Source organism: Syzygium oleosum, unplaced genomic scaffold, assembly GCF_021117445.2.
Source record: "Syzygium oleosum isolate NSW1041296 unplaced genomic scaffold, Sole_v2.1 Sole_v2.35, whole genome shotgun sequence".
Classification (NCBI taxonomy): domain Eukaryota; kingdom Viridiplantae; phylum Streptophyta; class Magnoliopsida; order Myrtales; family Myrtaceae; genus Syzygium; species Syzygium oleosum.
In genome coordinates, this window is record NW_026607519.1 from 1,566,890 (window position 1) to 1,591,225 (window position 24,336).

The following is a 24,336-nucleotide window of genomic DNA, read 5'->3' on the forward strand; positions in this document are numbered from 1 at the left end:
GCACATCAATTTGTTCTAAAGCTCTATCAGAAAGAGTTCTAGACAAACTTGCCTGTGGTAACACCAGTTCTCCATAAACTTAGAAGGCAATTCTGTAGCATCCGTCTCTATTCCTCTAATGCCAGCAACAAGGCTTTCGTCCTGTTTGGTTAGCATGTGTTGAAGTGCATGACCAAATTCATGAAAAACAGTTTCCACCTGCCAATTTCGGCAACACATGTATTACCACGAATGTTAAAATGGCAAATACCACTCAGACGATGAAGTTATTTCACAAAGGACAAGTGACTGACAGTGAGCATAAGGTCAAAATCCTCATCATTCATCAAAGAGACAATGATAAAATCCAGGGCACAAGAACGGCTCAACGGGTCATGTAAAATTTTCATAGTCAAAAGGATTAAACATGTATCAGGCGTGAAACAGAAGAATTTTTTGCAATAGAACCATCTCTAGATGCAGGTATTAAAGGAGATAAGTGTGTATCTTGAGGCATTACACACAGAAAATATAAACATTACTAGCATTCCTCAAAATCACATCAAAGAATAGATTGGTATCACCAAATTCTCAAGCAAAAAATTGCAAGGCAGTTTACATCATTAATCTTCTCTCAGAAACTAATCTTCTCTCACCATTTATTGATTATTCCAGCAGTCCTGCTCCTAGCAGTGAAGAACAAAAACAAATATATATATATATATTTTATAGAAATGTCTTTATTATAGCAGAACTTCAAGCCCCATCTAAGGTAGTATCGTCGAGAAGTTACCAAAATCCATTTGTTAAACTAAGAGTCGTAGAGACCGGACTAAAATACCCTCTTATTCGATCCTTGTTGCAGACTCAAATAACAGAAAAGAAGTCGATAAACTAAGGGAAGGAGTTGGAAACTGACTTCTCGGAATGTCATAAGACTTGGTTTGTTCCCCACAGGCGGTGTTTGATTGCACACTATGTGAGCAATTGGCAATCTTGCACTAGCACCATCTCGAGACATCACACGGCTTCGACCGACAACCCCATCCATCCATGCACCTCCTCTTTTCTCAGATGGTCGTGAATAGGGATCAAAATAGAAGTATGCAATTGGATTTCCTGAAGAATCTTTTACACAGTAGAATCTAACATCACTGTTCCAGACCTGGGGGATAAATGAGCATTTTGTCAGAATACATGGACTAACAGCACATGAAAGGCAGAAACAAAGCAGTTGACTCATTTACCGGTGCTAGTCCATCTGCAGCCTCAATCTCAATTTCAAAAAGTGTCCTAGCAAGGTTGAAAAGGCCCTCCATTACATTTGGCAATGAGAAATACGGGCGTAGTTCTTCCTGGGGAATTGCAAAAGTTGTGAGGCTACATGTTCTTATTCAAATGCATAAATAAGGATCTAATCATAATGTTCCAAAATTGTAAGGAAAAGAAAAGTTAATCCGAGAAGGGTGACATGACTTGGTAAGAAGCTTGATGGCATATTCAACATGTAGGCAAAAGGACACTATAAGTGCCATAACTTGTGTACGGCGCTCACTTTGGTGCCATAACTTTTTTTCGGATCACTTTGGTGCCAAGTCGGAGGAAAAACGATCACTTAAGTATCATAACTTTTTTTTGGATCACTTCAGTGCTAAAATTTTTGAAAAACGATCATTTAAGTGCTAAAAATTTTGAAAAACGATCATTTAAGTGCTAAAATTTTTGAAAAACAATCACTTAAGTGCCAATCTCCGGCGAGCCACATCAGCTTCAGAAATTAATAAAAAAAATGCCACGTCAGATTTCCGGCGAAAAATTGTGTACGGCATCGGAGTTGGCACTTAAGTGATCGTTTTTCAAAAATTTTAGCACTTAAGTGATCGTTTTTCAAAAATTTTAGCACTAAAGTGATCCAAAAAGAAGTTATGGCACTAAAGTGAGCGCCGTACACAAGTTATGGCACTTGTAGTGTTCTTTTGCCTCAACATGTATATATGCACCATGATGTATCTTATGGCATGATAATTCAGGAGCGAGTATCTTTGTTTACTTTCCTATCAATAATGCAATTGTTTCTATCCACCATACTCTCTCTCTCTCTCTCTATATGTGTGTGTGTGTGTGTGTGTTTGAGAGAGAGAGAGAGAGAGAGAGAGAGAGAGAGAGAGAGAGAGAGAGAGAGTTTCTTAACCACACTGATGTCATATTTTGATTCACGCAGCCTCCCGCTCCAGAAGGCAATGTCCCAAGGCCTCAAATCATCATATTCTTTTGCCCCTTGACTCTTGGCGAAATGTTTTAGGTCCTCCATGTCTGAATAATAAAGGAAACACATATCAAGATATGGATTTTGCATTGAAAGTAAAAGGAAATTCTAAAAGCATCCTAATATTTGCGGTCGATGTTACGAAACTGAAATAAAGGTTCAGGACAAAGATGACCACACCGATCCCATGCCACTGATAACCCTCAACTAATTAATCCACCCCACAACCCTCACTATTACCATTTGGACATTCAGATTTGTATGAAATGCTGCTGTTACTTTGACTGCATTGCTCATGCAACATTCTACATGTGCAAGATATATATATATACCCTCTTCATATGGATATATGCAAGAGAACATATATGATGCAAAGTGGAGTGCTTTGAAGAGTGAAATTCACGGCATGCCATGCACATTTTAAGGAAAAATTGTACAAAAAGTCCTATATCTAATGTATGGCGGCCAATTCAATCCTAAACCTCTTAATTTTGCCAATTCAGTCCTAAACTTTTTGACAACTTGCTAATTTAGTTCTAAACCTTTTAACAAATTGTCAATTTAGTTCTAAACCTTTTAACGAATTGCCAATGATGTCCTTCGTGGTGTGTCCGGCACCGACATGGATAATTTTTTATTTTGATTGAATTGGCAATTGTCAAAAGGTTTAGTATTGAATTGGCATAATTAAAAGGCTTATGACTGAATTGATATACCATGCACATTTTAACCAGCATAAAGAATTATCTTGAACATTTATTACAAGAGAATTTGAAAGTGCAACAATTCCAATCATGCATATAAACAAGGGATGCTAAGCCTTTAAATTAAGTTTCTTCAAAGAGATTAAGAAAAAAAGAAAAGCTTATGAAGCACAAATCAACATCACAAATTAAAAGTTTATGCACTGGGAAGGCTTACATATACTAGGAACAATCCAGATCATACCTTGAACCGCAGCATCCCATGAAGCACTCCTAAGTTTTTCTAGGAGCTCTTCCGCTTTATCAACGGTAGCCATTTTCATTGCCATGCTAACCTGATGAGAATCATGCATCAATATATGATGATAAAGGACTATCCAGTGAGTTGTTCACCCATGCAAATAGATTCTCCTCCATGATCATTCGAAGAGTGTGGAGAAAAGAATTTGTCTCGCCGACGTCACATTTACAAAAATACAAAAATAGTTATCATTGGATTTTGGATCAAAATGTAATTCCAGAAAATTTCACATTTGAAAACAAGTCAAGATCAAAGTGAAAATATTTCCATACTTACCTACTACATGCAAACAACCATTTTGTCTGCGATAAACTTTCCTCCCCCTTGTAAATCAAAAACTCGTAACAACATCGAAACACAAATGGAGTTGGTTTAATTTGAAAGATATCTTCTGAAAGATGATAAAAATATTTTGTCTAACAAGCTTCACATTTGTCCAATGATACTTTAAACAGATGAAAAAAAGAGGTAAAAAGATGAAAAGTAAACTAGAAATATCTCATAAATAGGCTTCAAAAACCATACCTCAGCATAATTATTATAACCTAAAAGCTTAGCTTGCTCCAATCTAAGCTTCAAAATCTGGTCGATAATTAAACTGTTGTTCGTATCTCCGCTGGAGGCCCGAGTAACATAAGCATGGTAAATTTCCTCACGTAAGGCTCTGTTTTGAGCATGTCGCACAATAGAGTTAAAGCTTGGAGCATCCAGGGTGATCATCCAGGGTCCATTTTCTAGAGTTGCATTTTCATGCCCCTTGAATATGAAAAGTAATGATAAATGATGAAAGATCAAAGAGGGTCTTGCATAAACAGTGCTGAGAAAATTTTAGGAGGATGACATAGCAAATTAGAAGCTCTTCTCTATTACCTTAGACACTGCTGTTTGTGCAGCCAAACCAAGAGCTGTAGCCGGCAATCCTTCAATTTCCTTCTTATTGGTAATCAACTTTTCGAATTTCTTTGTGGCGTCGAAGACATTCTCATCAAACTTATTAGATAATTTGTCAAGTTCCTACAATCAACTAATCAATCTAAAGGTAGCGGTTGGGAAATTAAAATGTTAAAATAAAAGAATCTACTTTACTACTTTCTTGCGCATAAAGAGTAATCTTGACACAGTCAATGCCATTGCAAGACTTATGTGATGAAATCAATAAAAGATTTCAAAATTTTAGCAATTGTAATTGCTAAAACACTGGAGTTTAGAACCACTAATATCTGACCGATCATTCTCGCAACCTATAGAAAAGTGCCCTCACGATCTCACACATCATTTTCTGTTCAATTTCACTAGTCATGGAAAAGTTAACTTTCTATGCAAATATTTTTTAGGCAAATTATCCTAGGATAGCAGGGACAAGAAGATATACTAAGGAGTTCGTGAAATCCATGCTGTGTGAACATCGATGCTCACAAGCCAAGCAAATAAAATATTATATATACTACACCGAAATACACTTTGCTTTATCATTGTCACCAACTCAGAAATTCCAATTTATTTTACGTATTGGTAAAACGCTTCACACCTGCTGAATTTTGTTAAACTCTTCTCTTTTACCATCTTCCAGGGAAATCCCCTTTAGAACTGCTTCCTTTATTTGTCCTGCGACAATATAATTTTAAAAGCGGATGTCAACTAATCTCATTAGAACATATAACCACTATGTGTAGTGATACATTTGTACGCTACTCAAAAAGTGAGAAAAATGATATCAACCAATGAAAAGACCGTGATATAAATTGAGCATTCAAGACACTATGCCATCAAACTAACGAATTTTACTCACTTTCCACTATACGTTTTTGAGCATCACTCAACATCTTCCAATCAGGTGACTCTTGAAGAGCTTTAAAAGCATTGTAAACAGGTTTACTTTGCCCAAGTCTGAGCTGAAACTTAACCCACTCTTCCTGCATTACATAATTTAGCTTGTGTAAGCATCAAGATTCAAGACATAGAAAACCACGAAAGCTAAACAGAGAAAAATAAATTGACCGGCGCAGGGCATGCTCTAGCGAATCAAATACTTATCTAAAAGCAACAAGGGAGACCATCTCTTGTTCCAGAACACAATTTCTTGTAACTTCACTCATTTTCACCACTCACGAAATCATTTCAAGAACTATGTAAGAGATCTAGCCCAAAAGAACAAACAACAAGCCAAACAAATTACCAGAACTTCGCCTATCGCAGCACGCAGATCAGCGGTATCCTTGACAGCCTTAAGATGATTGATCATCCCCCAGACCACCTCCAATCGATCCACAATCTTCTCCAATGGCTCCACAAGCTTTGGCCATGACGGCTCAACCGTCCTCTCCAATTCCTCTAGATCAATCTCCTGCAGCATATACACAAACACAATATAAATGCCGAGACCTCAAACAACAATCTCAACAAACGCCGATCAAACAAGAGAGACAAAAGATCATTCATACCAACTTCTTCAAGAGAGTGTGAATCCCAGGATGGACGTGCTTGGCCTCGATAGCGTCAAAGGGAGGGAACTCGAAGTCTTGCAAGAGAGGATTGCTCTCAATGTTGGCATCGGCCATGGGCAGAGCTCTTGAGCGATAGGCGGAGTAGAGGTGGAGGAGCAGGTGGTGGATCTAGGGGGTTTTGGAGGGAGGAGGAGGACAAGAGGGCAAGTGATGCGTGGTGAGTTTGGGTGAGAACGCGGAACGAATTTGATGGAATGAAATGTGTTTGCGAAGAAAGAACTTTGGATAGAAGAGTTCACCACCAAGACATAAAGAAATTTTCCACAAGTCAAGATATAAAGGATTACTCCTTCAGCTATTCACCACCAACAGATTGAAAAAAGAACCACTTGCTTGAGAGAAATTCTTGTATATAATCAACTCACAAAACTCCTCTTACAATTGAGAAGCACTCACTTAACTAGGAAACATCAAACTAGGAAATGTTAGAATAGGGAACCTTAAACTAGGAAATATCAAAATAGGAAACCTTAAACTAGGAAACATCAAATTAGGAAACAAAATTAAACTAGGAAACATCTCAAATTAGGAAATGCCTTTGATTCAGCTTAATGAACCTTTATTCTTTATCTTCGATGCTTTCTCCTCATTGGACCCATTGGACCATATGGCTGAGAGCGCCCTTAACTTGCATAAATATTAAATGGTCTTTCTTACATATAATCAACTCGCAAAACTCCTCTTACAATTGAGAAGCACTCACTTAACTAGGAAACAACAAACTAGGAAATGTTAGAATAGGAAACCTTAAACTAGGAAATATCAAAATAGGAAACCTTAAACTAGGAAACATCAAACTAGGAAACATCAAATTAGGAAACAAAATTAAACTAGGAAACATCTCAAATTAGGAAATGCCTTTGATTCAGCTTAATGAACCTTTATTCTTTATCTTCGATGCTTTCTCCTCATTGGACCCATTGGACCATATGGCCGAGAGCTCCCTTAACTTGCATAAATATTAAATGGTCTTTCTTACATATAATCAACTCGCAAAACTCCTGTTACAATTGAGAAGCACTCACTTAACTAGGAAACATCAAACTAGGAAATGTTAGAATAGGAAACCTTAAACTAGGAAATATCAAAAAAGGAAATGTTAAAATAGGAAACCTTAAACTAGGAAATATCAAACTAGGAAACATCAAATTAGGAAACAAAATTAAACTAGGAAACATCTCAAATTAGGAAATGCCTTTGATTCAGCTTAAGGAACCTTTATTCTCCATTTTCGATGCTTTCTTCTTATTGGACCCATTGGACCATGTGGCCGAGAGCGCCCTTTACTTGCATAAATGTTAAATGGTCTTTCTTACATATAATCAACTCGCAAAACTCCTCTTACAATTGAGAAGCACTCACTTAACTAGGAAACATCAAACTAAGAAATGTTAGAATAGGAAAACTAGAATAGGAAATATCAAAATAGGAAATGTTAAAATAGGAAACCTTAAATTACGAAATATCAAACTAGGAAACATCAAATTAGGAAACAAAATTAAACTAGGAAACATCTCAAATTAGAAAATACCTTTGATTCAGCTTAAGGAACCTTTATTCTCCATCTTCGATGCTTTCTCCTTATTAGACCCATTGGACCATATGGCCGAGAGCGTCCTTTACTTGCATGAATATTAAATGGTCTTTCTTACATATAATCAACTTGCAAAACTCCTGTTACAATTGAGAAGCACTCACTTTACTAGGAAACATTAAATTAGGAAATGTTAGAATAGGAAAACTTAGAATAGGAAATATCAAAATAGGAAACGTTAAAATAGGAAACCTTAAACTACGAAATATCAAACTAGGAAACATCAAATTAGGAAACAAAATTAGAATAGGTAATATCTCAAATTAGGAAATGCCTTTGATTCAGTAAAAGGAACCTTTATTCTCCATTTTCGAGGCTCTCTTCTTATTGGACCCATTAGACCATATGGCCGAGAGTGCCCTTTACTTGCATAAATATTAAATGGTCTTTAATGGAATTTGATGCTTCCATGATGCGGGCAAAGTCCCACATCGGACAATTGAGGACGAATTTTGGAGCTTATAATGGGTTGGGTTCCCTCTTTTGGCAAGCTAGCTTATTGAGATGACTTCTTCTACCCCTTGTAATGCATCAACATGGTATCGGAGCCACCCCTTATTATACACCCACCTTCTGGCACTTTATTCTCGGGGCTGCAGACAGGAACAAGAAAATGACATCATGATTTAGATTAGATCTCATATAAAACATTACATCAATGAGAAGCTTAATGATTTTTTGTGGAGGGAAATGGGACAAAACCCAAACTCATCTTTCTTGAAAAGTGAAAGTAAAAAAAAAGCCGCTTCATTAAGAAATTCAAAAATTAGACTAGAATAGGGCCCTGCTATGAAAAAAAAAAGGAATAAGCGCTGGAATCTACACATTGATTTTCTTTTTCGCAAATTTTGTTAAACCCTATGCATCAAAAGGTGCCTATGCGGTTCTTAACGGACAAAAATTTTATCCTAATCAACCGATTATATTGAGAAAGATTACTTTTTTAGGCCAAGAGATTGATAAGGAGATATTTTAGAACTTATAATGTGTTGGCCCCTCTCTTAGCAAGCTAGCGTTTCAGGATGAGTTCTTGGGGTTAGCAAGGGAACGACTTTTTGGAGAAGGGAACTGACTTTTTGGAACGAGAGCACGTCTTGTTAGTTAGCTTGACGGACGGGATGGGAGCAAAATGCGAGTACATCCCGGTCTACTGAGACCGACCGACACGAACTAACATGAAATATAATGTTTTTATTGGCCGAGCCATCGGATTGGCTTGGTTAAGCCTGCCGGACTAACTAGTAATGTGTATGGCAGACAGTTCTGCCTCAATGTTCCTATCAATCAAGTATGCAAGCCTATACGGCCCAAAGAAAAAAAAGAAGGCAGAAGGTCATGTTACGTGACACCCACAGCTATTGGGATTCCAAATTCAGAGGCTTGGAGAATGTGTTCGTGATATAATCCACACCATCATCTGTGGTGAGTCCGGCTCAAATAACATCATTCATACTAGCATCATCTTATGTTATAAGTAGAGTCCAAGACCTCAAACACCAATCTCAACAAAAAAAAAAAGATCATCCGAGACGAACAAAAGATCATTCATACCAGCTTCTTAGAGCGTGAATCCCAGGACGAACGTGCTTGGCCTTGACAACGTTGAAGGAGGAACTCGAAGTCCTGCCAAAGTGGATTAGGCAGAGGAGTAGGTGGTGGAGAGGGAAAGAGAGGTGGATCTGCAGGGGTTTTGCAGGCAGAAAGAGAAGGAGGAGGGCCACAGGGGGCAATGGAAGGACATTTTGGAGACAGGATGGTGTCTCGCGAATCCAGGAAGATTTGGGGGCAATCATATTGTCCTCGAAATGGGTCGTCTACTGTTGACTCATCAAAAGTTGGACTTTACTATTTCGAATACTTGAACCAATAGAGAGAGAGTTATGGGAACATTTGGGGATTATGGACATAGTTTAGGCATTTTGGGATAAGAGTTTGATTTGAGAAATTTGGAGATTGAGTTCAGATATTTTCAAACAACAATGCCCTCATCCGTGGAGGGAATAACGGCATGTGGCCGTCCGAGCAAGATTTGTGCGGCTGATGAGAGTTGGGTCAATTGAGACGAAGTAACCAACTTACGAGTTAATTCGGAACAAACTCCACTCTCCAAACAATTTGAAGTAAATGCCCCTGGTTTTTTGAATTATCACCTTTTTTTTAGCCGGACTTTTTCTTTCGTGCTTATTTGTACATAAATTAATGTATACTGATTTCAATCACAATATTTGAAATCGTGTGTCTATTTTATGAATTTTATTCTCGAACCCACTTTTTCATGATTTAATAAATGTTCTTACGGCATGTTTAGGACAAAAAAATAAAATGAAATAATAAATAGAAATTAGCATCACAAATTTTACGTATTATAGGTGCCAAGGAGGGAAATGGGAATAAAGTTGGTGATTTCTTTTTTTGAGTTTGGAAAAATATGGAATGCAATGAAATTGAACTGTAAAGGCAAATATGTCCCCCAAATGAATTATAAGACAAAACTAGGGATGTAATTGAAATAGTTGTAACTTAGCCTAGGAATGGCATGGCTCGCCGTCCTGCCTCCATTCGAAGACGATTCCTGTACCAAAAGACACCATTAACATCTAGGTATGTTTCTACTACTATATCATCATCATCATCATCATCATCATCATCACACATGATGCTAGGCTTTTTATTTAGCATGTCATATGAGATGGAAGATCTACTTTTATGTGGCATGATGAATGCCATCCCCTTGGCCCTCTGCTCAACCACTTAACTAGTAGAATTATCTATGCTTCTCCTCTATATCCTCAATCGAGAGTAGCTAATATTACATTTGAATAATGCTGGTTTTGGCCTCCTGCTAAATCAGAGACTTTAGCGAATATTCAAGTTGGTATTTGTGATACGGCCATATTCTTCTGTTGCTAATAGGGTCATTCGCAAGTGAACTCCTTCTGGAACGTTTTAAGAGTAAAGGATTAAGAGTGCCTTGGTGTTAACTTGTTTGGTTCAACCCATGTATACCAGAGCACTAGTTTATTACATGGTGGGCAACGCACTGTAGGTTGGCGACTAAAGATAGATTGATTAAGTAGAACCTGCCTGTTTCTCCTACTTGCTGTCTGGGCAATTCAGCTTTGGAGGATAGGAATCGCTTGATTTTAGTAAGTCCTGTCTCTGCTCGAGTCTGGGTTATGGTATTGCAGCTTGAACAGGTATCAAGAGGGATTGGGGACTGGATGTTGGAAGTTGATTGGGTTGTGTTTGTGTCTAACTTCAAAGATAAAGGTCTTCCACATTCTATTGTTCGAACTCATTCGGAATGCTTGCTTTCATTTATTTTAGTCAGCGTGCTAGCAATGGTTATTTGCATTACCCTACTGCTACTTCTATTAGTGCTGCTTCCGTTGTTTCACAAATTAAGTGATCTGTACAATTAAATGTCAATATTTGTCACTACTATATATTCAGACAAACTCAAAGTACAACTCGTTTATCAAAAACCAGGACTATTTTCCGTGCCTTCTCCTGTCTACAATCATTTTTTGTCGTTTTCATGCAACCGCCTCAACTGAAAACCAGATAGATAGCATTGGCATGCAACCCTCATGTACAAGCTGATCTTATTCGTGGAATACTCCCAGATAGAAAGTCAATCATGCTCAAAGTTCAATCTTCATCATAAACGCAAGAAAGAACATTGAGATACCAATGGATGGCCATTTCAGGTTTTAGAATTCCAATACTAGCAAGAAATCCAAACATGGTTAAATTTCAAAGTCTTTAGAATCAGAAACTGTCTTAGTCTACTCTCGATCCACATGTATTCCTTACTATAGTGGCCAATGTACATTACAGGGGAGAAAAGGCTAAAAAAAGTCTCTCTACACTTATTTGGAAATTTCTTTTCCACAGTAGAATTGATATGGTTGGCATGAACCATTTGTGAACTAAATACTAGATAATTGTCCAGGGTACCAGCCTTCCTTTAGGCCCATATCAACGGAAGTAGTCATTAGAACAGCATTATGCCGCAACTGGCAAAAGGCCGTTATGCCTGAGTAATGCATCGGGTGAAGGCTCACGTCCTCGAAATTCAATGAAAACCTGGGTAAAGTAAATTTGGCACAGTGAGGACATCAAGTAAAACTAACTAGATTGTGAGAATGATAAGAGTAGATGATGCAAAATTACAACTTCCGAACCTGCAGTGGAGCTTTTCCACCTCCAAGAGCAAGAATCGTCTCTCGGAACCTTTGCCCTGTTTCTTTGACAGCCTGTCGACCACGCTCAATAGATCATGATAAAAACCAACAATTGATTCCAAAAATAAATGCAATAATGAAGAAGGGGCTTAATAACTGACTAGTATTAGACAAGACAAGAAGACCGGTCGTGTGCAATGGTTTCAGAAAACTTGTTGATGACACGACATGATGTCAGAGGTAAGGTTTTCTCAGAAGAGTGAATAATGCAGAAAAGATAATTGTAACACCAGCCTAGAAGAATTTTCTGTATATTATGCCATGGCCTTACTACGTGCTATCAATGGTCCAATGGACCTTCGGATAAGATTTGGGTTTCCCAATGGGAAACAAAATCTGCCTGAATTTTCAGGTAAGTAATTTTCTACAAGAACTGGAAAAAGAACCGAATATGAAGAAAACCTACGGAACCAGTTTAGTTCTTGGCGCTCTGCATCTCGCACTTGAAAAAGAAACAAATCAAACAGGACTCACACAAACATGAAGGTACACCTATCCCCCCTGGGGGCTTTCACATAACCCGAGCAAAAATCACACTCATAATAGAGAAACTATGTTTGAGATATTGCTGATGCAACAGCCACCTCAAACTCAAGACACATACAAACAAAGCAATGAATGAGCTTCTTAGTCAATTGCTCACTTCTCCGTTCTTTGATCTCATGGAAAACAATCAATTTTGCTAAACTTCAGGAATGACAAAATGATTCACATTGGCTTGCCATTAGAGCTGAAGAACGGAAATAAGCCATGCATTGAGGCTGAAAGGGCATGGAAACAGGATTTGGGGCCTATTCATTCATGGAAAGAATTGGAGGGCAATGTTGTGCTGCAGTAGTCCAAAGAGTTCAAGTACGCAATCTAACAGGTCTGGGGTCTGCCTGACGTGTACAGTCATTAGAGAGCCATGGACATAAGTAATTAAGCATACAGGTATGCAGACCAATCAGGTTCGGCCAGGCTTCCATTCTTTGATCAGACATTCCGGGATTACTCACCACTAGTCCATACGAGGAAGAAACAGCAATGTCGCATGTTTATTACTTTCTCTGCTACGTATAAACCCAACATGAATGGCAAACACAAGGACCAAGGTGCTTTTTCGCAGCATTACTTTTATTCCAAATGTGTCCACAACTTCTTGGACATACCTTTATGTCATCTAAACCTGCGTCCTCAAATGCGGAGAAAGCATCTGCAGATAGCACCTCCGCCCACTGAAACAAACACATTCCCGATTAAAACCACACAAATCATGGAATAAATCAATCTCAAGCACGAATATGGATAAGCCAGTACTCAGAGAAAGTGCTTCATCATCTATTAGAAACTAACTATAAAGGACCTGAATAAAATCTGGCATAACCAACAGAAAAGAATATCCTATACCTTGTAACTGTAATAACCGGCTGCATATCCACCTAAATATAAGTGAAAAGCAATAGATTCAGAGCCGTGTACGATAAAGAAGTATCCCATAAGGTATATATACTCTCAAAGAACCATTTTGACAAGTAGGAAGACGAACCTGCAAATATATGGTTGAAACCACAAAGGAATCGATCCTCGAGAAGTGGAGGGATCACCTGGGTTTTTTCACTAACCCTTCGATCCACATCATATACAGATTCTGGCCCACCAGGAACATATTTTGTATGAAGCTGCAGATCTACACTTGCGAATCTTATCTGAGAAGTTACAGACAATAAAAGTAATAACCAAGTCCTACATTAGTATGCTTCCTTAAGAGAGCAATTTTTTTAGTATATGTAATTTCCGATTTCCCAATTATCTGATTTTACTTTGCTAATGTTCATTCTATCGATGAGTAATGACCTCCACCAGAAAAATAATTTCATTTGCATCATTTCAACGTATGTACAGCAAAACAGCAAGGTCGAAACCATGCTTGCACTAAGGTTAAATGAACTAGTAAACTTTCCGCTCCCTCGCTGTCACATGGACATGAACTGATGAAATATGGAGTCCTCTCCTTTTTGTTTTACCATTTCAAACTTGTGTACTTGAATGGCCACAAGCAGGATAGACGAAGGTGGAACCTCAATAAACAAGAGGTGCAGCATTCAGCTCTTAATAAATGCAGCACCATGAGGACATATAACAGGTGGGACACTTCCCCCATGGACAGGGAAATGCCTGCTAGAATAGCTTTCTTCTCTTTGGAAGCTATTTGAAACAGTCCTAACTTCAAAAGGTGTCACAAAAGTAAGAAGCTGATGAAATGGTGAATCATCTCCAGTTGCTTCTTAACCAGACAAAAAGCTGAAGAACTTGGCTTGACTTATTCTACAATTACTTTGGTCAGGGGTTCGTCATGCCTAAGAAACCATGGGCACCAAACCAAGTAAAAGATGTAGAAAGGGAAAAGACAAAGTTAGTTAAATTGGAAAGGGAAGAATCAGAGGACATGAACATTTTACAGGTGGTATAATAGGATAGGCAGCAGTTGTCGATAGGCTCTCATGGACTTATTATATCCACTTGTCAGCTCATATATACGTCCTTCAGCACCACCAAGAGGAAATTCACTTATTATATTCAATGAATAAAGAACTGTCCCAGCTAATTACCAGTCAGCTCAAGTAAACAACAGCAAAAACTAGAAAATTTTGGAAGAAATCGCTCCTACAACAAATAATACAATCTTCTTGTGGACAAAATAGTCATAGGCGAAGGAGAAGAAAATACGAACAGAAGCAAAACAAGTTTTTGTTAGTGAGAAGTAACCTGGCGAAGGCTAAAGGAGCCTGCACGAAAAGTCCTAGCTGCGAGGAGCTTTCTATATACATCTTCAGGTAGACTCTCACCAGTTTCATAGTGCTTTGCGATTCCCATCAAGGTATCCCTGCAGTTCGAGGGTAATATAATGACTCTCCCAGCTTACTGAAATACATACACTCATACATAGCGTTTGCAGAAGTGTGCGCACGCACAAAGAGAGAGAGAGAGAGAGAGAGAGAGAGAGAGAGAGAGAGAGAGAGAGAGCACTTTTATTGTGTCAAATACTTAAGTCTCAAAATGGCCAAGAATATCTCCATAGGGAGAAAAAGACATTGCAATCATTATTCAACTAGAAATATACTTGCGTTTCGCTGCGGAAAAGTATTTTCAATTAGCGGGCTTCATTGAAAATTGTTCATAGGTCATAGGTTATTGTTTTACGGTAACGAATAATTCTTGAATACAATTCTGTCAAGCTTTTACAGTTTAATTTGAAAGCTTTGCACGTCAATTTTAATAACTTGATCCTTATGACTAACGAAAGTAAAAAAAAAAAGATGTTTGTCTCAATACTTTTACTAAAAATCACAAAATTTACTATTTGATTTTAGCGAAAAAATATTTTGTTCGAGGAAACGAAATTGTAAGACGATATTGACAAAGAAATAAAAGAAATATTGTATTGGTATGAAGTGTTCCCATGTTTCTAAGAAAGAATTGGTTACGTCATATATGATTAAAGTTCTTTATTCTAAACAAGAGCTTAGTTAATTTTACAGTAAAACTTTTTGAGAAACAAGATACTCGATTGATTATAAACAAGTTTATCAAAATGAAGATGGTAATTAGTTTTCTTTTCAATGTTTTTAATATGCAAGAGATCAAGTTGAAAGTGTACAATTTGTTAATTTCTTTGTTATACTCATTGTGTACAGTGTTCACAAACATAGAAAAAAAATAAGAAAGTAAAAGTTTATTTCCTAAGATTATAGATAGGAACATTCAGACACTTTTAAGAGGAGGATATATAGCACTAACTCCACTTATTGACATCCGTTTGGACGCATGACAGTGAGCATTGAATAACCCAATTGACACCATTGACGTTGATCCTTTCTCTAAGTTGTTGGTAATTTTTCAAGCGCAGCAAAAAAAGGATAACATCAATGATAAGAGAAAAGAGTTATAACAAAAGGGAAAACAAAGTCAGCAAAAAATGGATGTATTGTTCCTATATGTTAAAATTACTACATTTTTATGCTTAAAACCTACATAATATGTGCTGATGTAGACTTAACGATATGTACACATTCGTAATGAGTGTTTCCTTACTACCTATTCTTATGAATTAACGATTAACTAAGCTTAAAAAAATAGGCATGTGAGATAGGAAAAGCGAAAAAAACCAATTGAAAATGACATTGTGGAGGTATATATCAACCCAATAAATCTCCCAAGAAATTATTTTTCCTATTTAAAGATTCTTGGGGTAACTATCCATGCCCAAGTTGAGAATATGAATACACAAAACTCAATATCTTGTAGTATTTCTTTTTTGTTATCTAAAACATAGATACTAATAGGCAAACGGAGTAAAGGAAAATGACAAAACAATTAAGAAAGTGCAAATTGGTTGGATAAATATGAAATAATTCACAACTCAACTGCGATTCATTTCAACATACTGAGACAAGAGCCATTAAAATCATCTAATATCATCTACAACAGGGGCCTATCATTTGCCAAATACCAAGAAGGCAATACTCTCACTTCTTCTCTTTTAGATCTAGAAACAGTACAAAGGCAATACAACACAAACGTCACATAATGCTCCATGACGAAATCATCTGTTGTTATGCACAGTATATGCATAACCTTTATTATTTGTGAAAGAGCAAGCACATCCAACCATGATAGCAGATCAATTTGTTCTAAATCTCTCTAAGAGATAGTTCTAGACAAAATTACCTGTGGTAACACCAGTTCTCCATAAACTGAGAGGGCAATTCCACAGCATCCCACTCTATTCCTCTAATGCCAGCAACAAGGCCTTCGTCCTGTTTGGTTAGCATGTGTTGAAGAGCATGACCAAATTCATGAAAAACAGTTTCAACCTGCCAATTTCAACAAAACATATTTTACCACAAATGTTTAACCAGCAGATACCACTCAAGAGGATTAAGATATTTCATGAAGGACAAACTGCTATAGCAAGCATTATGTCACAGATCTCATCATTCATCTAAGAGACGATGATAATATTTTCTAATGGGCGAATTCTTGTGGCACAAGAATGGCTCACTCATTCAAAACCTTCATGGTCAATACTGTTGATTCTGTAGGTATTAGGTGTGAATAAGAAAATTTTAGATGGGAGCAGGTAATACTGTAAATTGGACAATAGACCCATCTCTAGATGCAGATATTAGAGGAGAGAAGTGTGTATCTTTAGGCATTATACATAGAAAAATATTAGCATTAGTGGGATCCATGAAATCACATCAAAGAATAGGTTGGCGTCAGAAATTCTCAAGCAAAAAATTGCTTGGCAATTACTTCATTAATATTCTCCCAGAGACTAATCTTCTCACGCTAGCAAGTGTTATTGGACCTACATATTGATTCTTCCAGTAGTCCGGCTCCTCGCTGTGTGGAATAAAGACAACATGCATACATCTTCATAGAGATGTCTTTATAATAGCAGAACTTTGAGCCCTAATTAAACTAGTATTGCCCGGAAGTTACCAAAATCCAATCGTTAAATTAAGAGTCGTGGAGACCAAACTAAACGACCCTTTTCTCATATCCTTGTTTCTAATGGTGATATTTTATTGCCACTGGCTTGCATTAGCTTGTGGCTCAACTAGCTACCCTTCATCCGTTTAGTATTTCAGACACAAATAAAATAAAAAAAAGTCAATAAACTGAGGAAAGGAGTTGGAAATTAACCTCTCGGAATGTCATAAGGCTTGGCTTGCTCCCCACAGGTGGTGTTTGATTGCACACCATGTGAGCAATCGGTAATCTTGCACTTACACCATCTCGAGACACCACACGGCTTCGAGCAACAACCTCATCCATCCATGCACCTCCCCTTTTCTCAGATGGTCGAGAATAGGGATCAAAATAGAAGTATGCAATTGGATTTCCTGAAGAATCTTTTACACAGTAGAATCTAACATCCCTGTTCCAGACCTGGGGGATAAATGAGCATTTTATCAGAATACATGGACTAACAGCACATAAAACGCAAAAACAAAGCAGTTGACTTATTTACTGGTGCTAGTCCATCAGCAGCCTCATCAATCTCAATTCCAAAAAGTGTCCTTGCAAGGTTGAAAAGGCCCTCCATTACTTTTGGCAATGAGAAATATGGGCGTAGTTCTTCCTGGAAATTGCAAAAAGTTGGTAGGTTACATGTTCATATTCACATGCATAAATCAGGGTCAGAGAGAGAGAGCTTTAACCTCATTGATGTCATATTTTGATTCGCGCAGTCTCTCACCCCAGAAGTTGATGTCCCAATGGCTCAAATCATCAGATTCGATTGCCCGTTGACTCTTGGCGAAATGTTTTAGGTCCTCCATGTCTGAATAATCAAGGCAATCCGTATTAAGATATGGATGCTGAGTTGAAAGTAAAAGGAACATCTGTAAAAGCATCGTAATATTTGCCGTCAACATAATCAAACTCAATTAAAGTTTTAAACCCCCACCCCCCCCCCCCCCCTCCCTTTTTTCCAGGCCCCATCCTCACCTTCATTCCAATGCCTTTCTCACTAGCCATTAGGGAAAACACCACCATGCGGCATGCCCAATACCACACGATCCACTCCACAACCCTCACCATCACCATTTGGACATTCAGATTTGTATGCAATGCTATTGTTACATTGACTGCATTGCTCTTGAATATTCTAGATGGGCTCTTAGTTTTCCCTGTCACTTTACTAAGGCTAGGTTTGCTTGAGTTAGCTTGATCACTCTGTGCTGGTGATAAGTGGACCTAGTGATCAGACAGCTAGCTAAACCAAATATTGAGTGGTAATTGGATAAGTACTACGTGAAAAGACAGAAATTGGGGAATACATCATGGAGAGAGAGAGAGAGAGAGAGAGAGAAACTTAGTAATACGCTCTTCATATGGATATATGCAAGAGAACACATATGATGCAAAGTGCAGTGCTTTGAAGCTTGAAATACGGGTATAACATGCACATTTTAAGCAGCATAAGAACTATCGTCAATATTTATCACAAGAGAACACAAAAGTGTAGCATCAGATATTAAAAGTTTATACACTGACAAAACTTACATATTCTAGGAATATTCATCTAGATCATACCTTGAACTGCAGCATCCCATGAAGCAATCCTAAGTTTTTCTAGGAGCTCTTCCGCTTTATCAACAGTAGCCATTTTCATAGCCATACTAACCTGATGAGAATCTTGCATTAATATGTGATGGTAAAGCGATATCAGAGAATTGTTGACCCATGCAAATAGATGACCCTCCAGGATTATATTTGGAGAATGGAGTAAAGAATTCAGAAGCATACTTAAGAGTTTGTTTCAGAGACATTACATATATAAGAATACAGAATTAGTTTCCATTGGATTACGCATCAAAATGCAATTCTGAAAAATTGCACACACGAAAGAACTTTAGAATCAAAGTGAAAAAATTTCAATAATTACCTACAATATACCAACAACCACTTTGTCTGCCGTAAATTTTCCTCTTTTCTCTAGTAAATCATAAACTCATAACAACAGCCAAAAACAGTTGGTGTTGGTTCATAATTAGTGATTAATTTGAAAGGTATTGTCCAAAAGATTACAAAAAACAAATTGTCTAACCGGTCCAATCAAACTCTACACAGAATAAAAAACAAGAACTAAAAAAGATGAAATTTAAACTAGAAAAATCTCATATATAGTCTCAAAAACCCGTACCTCAGCATAATTATTATAACCAAGAAGCTTAGCTTTTTCCAATCTAAGCTTCAAGATTTGATCAATAATTAAAGTGTTATCTATATCTCCGCTAGAGGCCCGAGTAACATAAGCACGGTAGATTTCCTCGCGTAGAGCTCTATTTCGAGCATGTTGCATGACAGCCATAAAACTTGGAGCATCCAAGGTGATCACCCAAGGTCCATCTTCTGGAGTTGCATTTTTATGGCCCTTGGATATGACAAAAAACGACAAAAAGATGAACAATCAAACAGACTCTTGGATAAAGTGTGCTGAAAAAAAATGAAAGAATGACACAACAAAATGGAAGCTATTATGTATTACCTTAGACACCGCTGTTTGTGCAGCCAAACCAAGAGCTGTAGCAGGTAATCCTTCAATATCCTTCTTATCAGTAATCAATTTTTCAAATTTCTTTGTGGCATCCAAGACATTCTCATCAAACTTTTTAGATAATTTTTCAAGTTCCTGTAATCAACCAATTAATCAAAATGCAGAGGTTGGGCAATTGAAATATATAATAAAAGAATCTACTTGACTACTTTCTTGCCCATAAAGAGTAATCTTAACACAGTCAATGCCACTGCAAGACTTATGTAATGAAATCAGTATCAGATTTCCAAAATGACTGCTAAGACCCTCGAATGTAGAAACAACTAATATCTGACAAATCATTCCCGCAAATTATAGTAAAAGTGTCTTAACCACCTCACACATTATCTGCTGTTCAATGTCACAAGTTACAGCAAATTTTAGCTTCCAAGCAAATAAATTTAAGGCAAATTATCTCAGGATGGCAGGGATAGGAAGATATAATGAGAAGTTTTTGCACATGTTATTCATACAGCCAACAAAATCAAGCGAGCTGATAGTTGTTCAAGCGTCAGCGTTTATACATCGGCGAAGATGGACTTTTCAACTCAAATAAGAGTCTAGAAGAACTCTTCAAGTTTAATTAGTACAGCAATTTATTCCTCGACTGTGGTTGTTCAAGAATGCTTTGGAATTTGGCTTCGTCAGTTGTGGGCTATCAGTGGGTCAGTGTAAAAGACTGTACAAGCAGACCCTAAGAGCTTGGTGGGGTGTATGCATTAACAAAGAAAAGAGAAACAAGATTCACTTGATCCCTCTAGCGGCTTTTTGGCTGATTTGGAGAGAAAGAAACAAAAATATTTAAAAAAATAGACAGTCCTTATGTAGAAATAAGGGAATCTTTGCTTTTTGCTTTGGATTTTTGGTATGCACACAGATCGAGTCTTGATGTAAATGCATTTCCAGACCGACTAGTCTCCTCCTGTACTTGATTTTGTCAATGGTTTTGCATATCTGTGGTGGCTTTTTAATGAATTACCTCCCTATTACAAAAAAAAAATTAGTAAAGTTATCTATTAGGATTTTACAAAGTGTCCTTTTCTTCGGTTTAAGGAGGATATTATGTTTCCAATTTCGATTATGCTTCTTGTTTAGAGGTTTCCTATTTCGACTAGAAGTAGAATATTTAGAGTCCATATATTGTTGAAATTCTTTCTTTTCAATAAGTTGACGATTAATTGAAACTGGCGATTTTTTGCTTTGGGATTGCATGATGTAATTTTTTTCTTAGGCATGATGCTTAAGAAACCCGAGATATAATGCTTAGGAAGCTTAGGGTGTGATGCCTAAAGAATATATTCTCTTTGAGTAATTGTTCGTTGGAATTTTTTTTCAAGTTCTCAATTGATTGGGCTCGCTACCATGGGACTTGTCATCCTACATCAGTTATGGCCTGGAAAATCCCCTACATGAGGCATTTTCAGTGCTCACATGTTAAATAAGAACACACAATTTAGTCAATGGTAGATGATTTCAACCTCACAATTACCGTCCATTAAACCTCTAACCTGTCTCCTCTCAATAATCTATATGTCCTTAAAAATGACTTACATGTGTTCAAAATATAAATGAGGAGGCCACAAGTAGAATAGGTAAGTGGTAATAGTGGGTAAGGCGTTGACATAAAGCTCCACCAACAGGAGCTGGAAAGGGTGTGGAGTTGAGAGGCTGAGCTTAACAAAAGATAAAATAGGTGAGACTGGAAGAGCAGGAAAGAAGCTAAATTTTATGCACCACTACAGTGTCTTCTTCAACAAGATATGGGGTTTACTTTAGTGAGATTGGAAGTGCAGGAAAGAAGCCAAGTTTTATGCACCACCATAGAGTGTCTTCATTGACTAGATGCGGGATCCACTTCGAAACTTTGTAAAGTCCATTCTGTGTGTGTTCATCCATGCTCATAAGCCAAGAAACTGAAACATTATATATACTACACCAAAGACACTTTGCATTATCACTGCCACCAACTCATAGATTTCAATGTATTTAATGTATTGGTAAAACGCGACACACCTGCTCAATTTTGTTAAACTCTTCTCTTTTATCATCCTCTAGGGCAACCCCATTCAGAACTGCTTCCTTAATTTGATCTGCAACAAAATAATTTTAAAACCGAATGTCAATCAATCTCATTAGAAAGTATAAGCACGTATCCTGTATAGTGATACACTTGTTTTGCAACTTAAAAAGTGAAAAAGGACAACGATAAAATGAACTTTTAAGTCATTATGTCATCAGACTACCCGAAAAGAGGAATAAAAGTTAATCAAACGACAAATGTTTTACTCACTTTCCACTATACGTTTTTGAGCATCGCTCAGCATGCTCCAATCAGGCGATTCTTGAAGATCTTTAAAAGCATTGTAAACAGGTTTACTTTGCCCAAGTCTAAGTTGAAATTTAACCTTCTCTGCCTGCAAGTTCAAGACTCAGAAAATTAGAAAGCTAAACAGATTAAAATGAATGGACCAGTGCATGGCATGCTAGAGTGAGATTAATACTTATCTAAAAGCAACAAGAGAGACCATCTCTTACTCCAGAACACACTTATGTCTCCTAACCCATCCCTTTCCATCACTCAATAAATCATTTCAAGATCCTAATCCAAGTGAACCAACTCCAAGTGAAAGAAATTACCTGCACTTCCTCTATCGCAGCACGCAGCTCAGCTGTATCCTTAACGGCCTTGAGATGATTGATCATTCCCCAGACGACACTCAATCGATCCACAATCTTCTCCAAGGGTTCCACAAGCTTCGGCCATGACGGCTCCACCGTCCTCTCCAGTTCCTCCAGATTACTCTCCTGCGGCATTTCCACAAACACATCACAAACGCCAAGACCTCAAGCAAACAGAGACAAAAAGATCATTTATACCACCTCAAACAACAATATCAACAAACAACCAAACGACAAAGACAAAAGATCATTCATACCACCTCAAACAACAATATCAACAAACAACGACCAAACGCCGAGACAAAAAAAAATCATTCATACCAGCATCTTCAAGAGGGCCAGAATCCCAGGACGGACATGCTTGGCCTCGACCGCATCAAAAGGTGGGAACTCGAATTCCTGCAAGAGGGGATTGCTCTCGACGACGGCGTCGGCCATGGGGGGCGGAGCTCGGGGAGCGATCGGGGGAGTGGAGGCGGAGGAGCAGGTTGTGGAGAGGGAGAGAGAGGTGGATCTGCGGGGATTCTGGAGGCAGAAGGAGAAGGAGGAGGACCAAAGAGGGCAAGGGAACGACTTTCGGGAGAGAGAACGGTGTATCGCGTATCGATGAAGACGGGGACGCTGGCGGTGGACGGAGCGAGAGAGAGCGATGCGGGTCGTAGAAGCCATGAGCGTTAGCATGTTGACTATAATAAGGAGAGTGGCCGTCGAAACCGAGCCTGTGGCTGAGGCCCTCTTTGGGATGCGTCTCATTTCGCCTTTCTTGGTTTTTACTAAATCGTCTCGTGTGGGGATATTTATCTTCGTTATTATTATGTTACTTCGGGTTTGATGGATGGGGTTTCACGGGGGCAAAATGCGAGTACAGGCCCCCGTCTACCGCGGTCTATATACACTCGGGCACTGCCCGGTGCCTAACACAACATGTGATATGATGTTTTTTATTGGCCGAGACATCATATTGGCTTGGTTAAGTCCGTCGGACTAGCTAGCGAAAGATTGTGCATGATATTAGGATATTAGCATGAAAACTCGGGTGCTCCGGTAGGGAAATGATTTTGTGGATACTTGGGGATAATGACACAAACAGTCCATAAACTTTGGCCTATTGTGCAACGTGATCTATGAACTTTTAATTTGTTCAATGCAGTTCATGAACTTTAATATAATATTCAATGTGGTCCCTGAATTTTTAATTTGTTTAATGATTTTTGTTACATGTTCAATGTAGTCCTTAAACTTCAATTAATAAAAGGACTACATTGAATATTTTTATATAGTTCAAGAATTACATTGAATATGTGCCAAAAGTTCTGCGACATTAAATAAATTAAAAGTTCATAAATCATATTGTACATTGGGTTAAAGTTCATGGACTAAATTGCATATTGGGTCAAAGTTTAAGAATTATTTATGTCATTTTTCCACTATACTTGCCAATCAATTAGTTGATTGAAAGGTAGGATGCAAGAGGAAAAAAAAATGCAAGCAATTTGATAGATCCAATCTAGTTAGCTTCACATATCAAGCCATGTTAATTTCGTATAGTCGATGACTGTGATAGATCCTTTAAATAAATCCTACGAGTGAGCAAAAGTTTTCCTAGCCAAGACAACTAGTGAGATGATCTATTCACAAAAAGATACAAATATTTTTTTTTTTTTAAGTTCGAATCAAGCATGCAAAACTACATGGCCAAAAAGACAAAAGGAAGGCGGAAGGTCATTTCATGTGATGGTGCACTAGCAGCTGTTGGGCCTTCCAAATTCAGAGTCTTCAAGAAGGCTTAGCGATGGAATCCAGCACCATCTCTGTTCGCGTGCGAATGCAGCTCGAATAATTCTTGTACAGATTTTTATTTTTGTACGTCGAGTCCGAATAAGAAATTAAGTTTCGTCTCCAAATCAGTTTGTGATCCATCTCTTGTAAGGGTGAGCATCAGTCCAGGGTCAATCCTGGACCGACCCTAGACC

The 24,336-nt window shown here is 37.8% G+C and overlaps 3 protein-coding genes across 3 annotated transcripts; all 3 read right to left on the reverse strand.

Moving 5' to 3' along the window:
* LOC115676930 (organellar oligopeptidase A, chloroplastic/mitochondrial-like) lies at positions 1–4,381 on the reverse strand. The gene is made up of 8 exons (XM_056305139.1): positions 4,340–4,381; positions 4,121–4,264; positions 3,776–4,006; positions 3,194–3,284; positions 2,171–2,292; positions 1,227–1,334; positions 899–1,144; positions 1–198 (listed from the first exon to the last, which is right to left on the reverse strand). The coding sequence occupies exons 1-8, from the start codon at positions 4,379–4,381 to the stop codon at positions 16–18; spliced, it is 1,167 nt and encodes a 388-aa protein (XP_056161114.1). The 3' UTR covers positions 1–15.
* A 391-nt stretch (positions 4,382–4,772) lies between these two features.
* LOC130135580 (probable cytosolic oligopeptidase A) lies at positions 4,773–5,997 on the reverse strand. Its single transcript, XM_056305099.1, has 4 exons — positions 5,692–5,997; positions 5,427–5,594; positions 5,040–5,163; positions 4,773–4,855 (listed from the first exon to the last, which is right to left on the reverse strand). Exons 1-4 carry the CDS (start codon positions 5,806–5,808, stop codon positions 4,773–4,775), a joined length of 492 nt encoding a protein of 163 aa, XP_056161074.1. The 5' UTR covers positions 5,809–5,997.
* Positions 5,998–11,030: 5,033 nt separating this feature from the next.
* On the reverse strand, positions 11,031–23,132 carry LOC115676926 (probable cytosolic oligopeptidase A). The gene is made up of 17 exons (XM_030599961.2): positions 22,685–23,132; positions 22,322–22,489; positions 21,975–22,098; positions 21,698–21,774; positions 19,637–19,780; positions 19,292–19,522; positions 18,682–18,772; positions 17,805–17,926; positions 17,615–17,725; positions 17,287–17,532; positions 16,306–16,451; positions 14,344–14,461; positions 13,124–13,283; positions 12,985–13,016; positions 12,747–12,812; positions 11,536–11,607; positions 11,031–11,437 (listed from the first exon to the last, which is right to left on the reverse strand). Exons 1-17 carry the CDS (start codon positions 23,114–23,116, stop codon positions 11,357–11,359), a joined length of 2,421 nt encoding a protein of 806 aa, XP_030455821.2. The 5' UTR covers positions 23,117–23,132; the 3' UTR covers positions 11,031–11,356.
* Positions 23,133–24,336: the final 1,204 nt, after the last annotated feature.

What these genes read in the sequence shown, in the direction of transcription:
- LOC115676930 (XM_056305139.1), bottom strand. Translation starts at nt 4,381, where the DNA reads ATGGCATTGACTGTGTCAAGATTACTCTTTATGCGCAAGAAA. An exon ending in TACTCTTTATGCGCAAGAAA is followed by an intron (nt 4,265 to 4,339) that starts GTAGTAAAGTAG and finishes AGTTGATTGTAG; the next exon opens with GAACTTGACAAATTATCTAA. An exon ending in ATGGGATGCTGCGGTTCAAG is followed by an intron (nt 2,293 to 3,193) that starts GTATGATCTGGA and finishes TTTATTATTCAG; the next exon opens with ACATGGAGGACCTAAAACAT.
- LOC115676926 (XM_030599961.2), bottom strand. Translation starts at nt 23,116, where the DNA reads ATGAGACGCATCCCAAAGAGGGCCTCAGCCACAGGCTCGGTTTCGACG. An exon ending in CTGCTGATGGACTAGCACCA is followed by an intron (nt 17,533 to 17,614) that starts GTAAATAAGTCA and finishes TTTATCCCCCAG; the next exon opens with GTCTGGAACAGGGATGTTAG. An exon ending in GTGGAAAAGCTCCACTGCAG is followed by an intron (nt 11,438 to 11,535) that starts GTTCGGAAGTTG and finishes TACTTTACCCAG; the next exon opens with GTTTTCATTGAATTTCGAGG.
- LOC130135580 (XM_056305099.1), bottom strand. Translation starts at nt 5,808, where the DNA reads ATGGCCGATGCCAACATTGAGAGCAATCCTCTCTTGCAAGACTTCGAG. An exon ending in ACACTCTCTTGAAGAAGTTG is followed by an intron (nt 5,595 to 5,691) that starts GTATGAATGATC and finishes TATATGCTGCAG; the next exon opens with GAGATTGATCTAGAGGAATT. An exon ending in CTGCGATAGGCGAAGTTCTG is followed by an intron (nt 5,164 to 5,426) that starts GTAATTTGTTTG and finishes TATGTAATGCAG; the next exon opens with GAAGAGTGGGTTAAGTTTCA.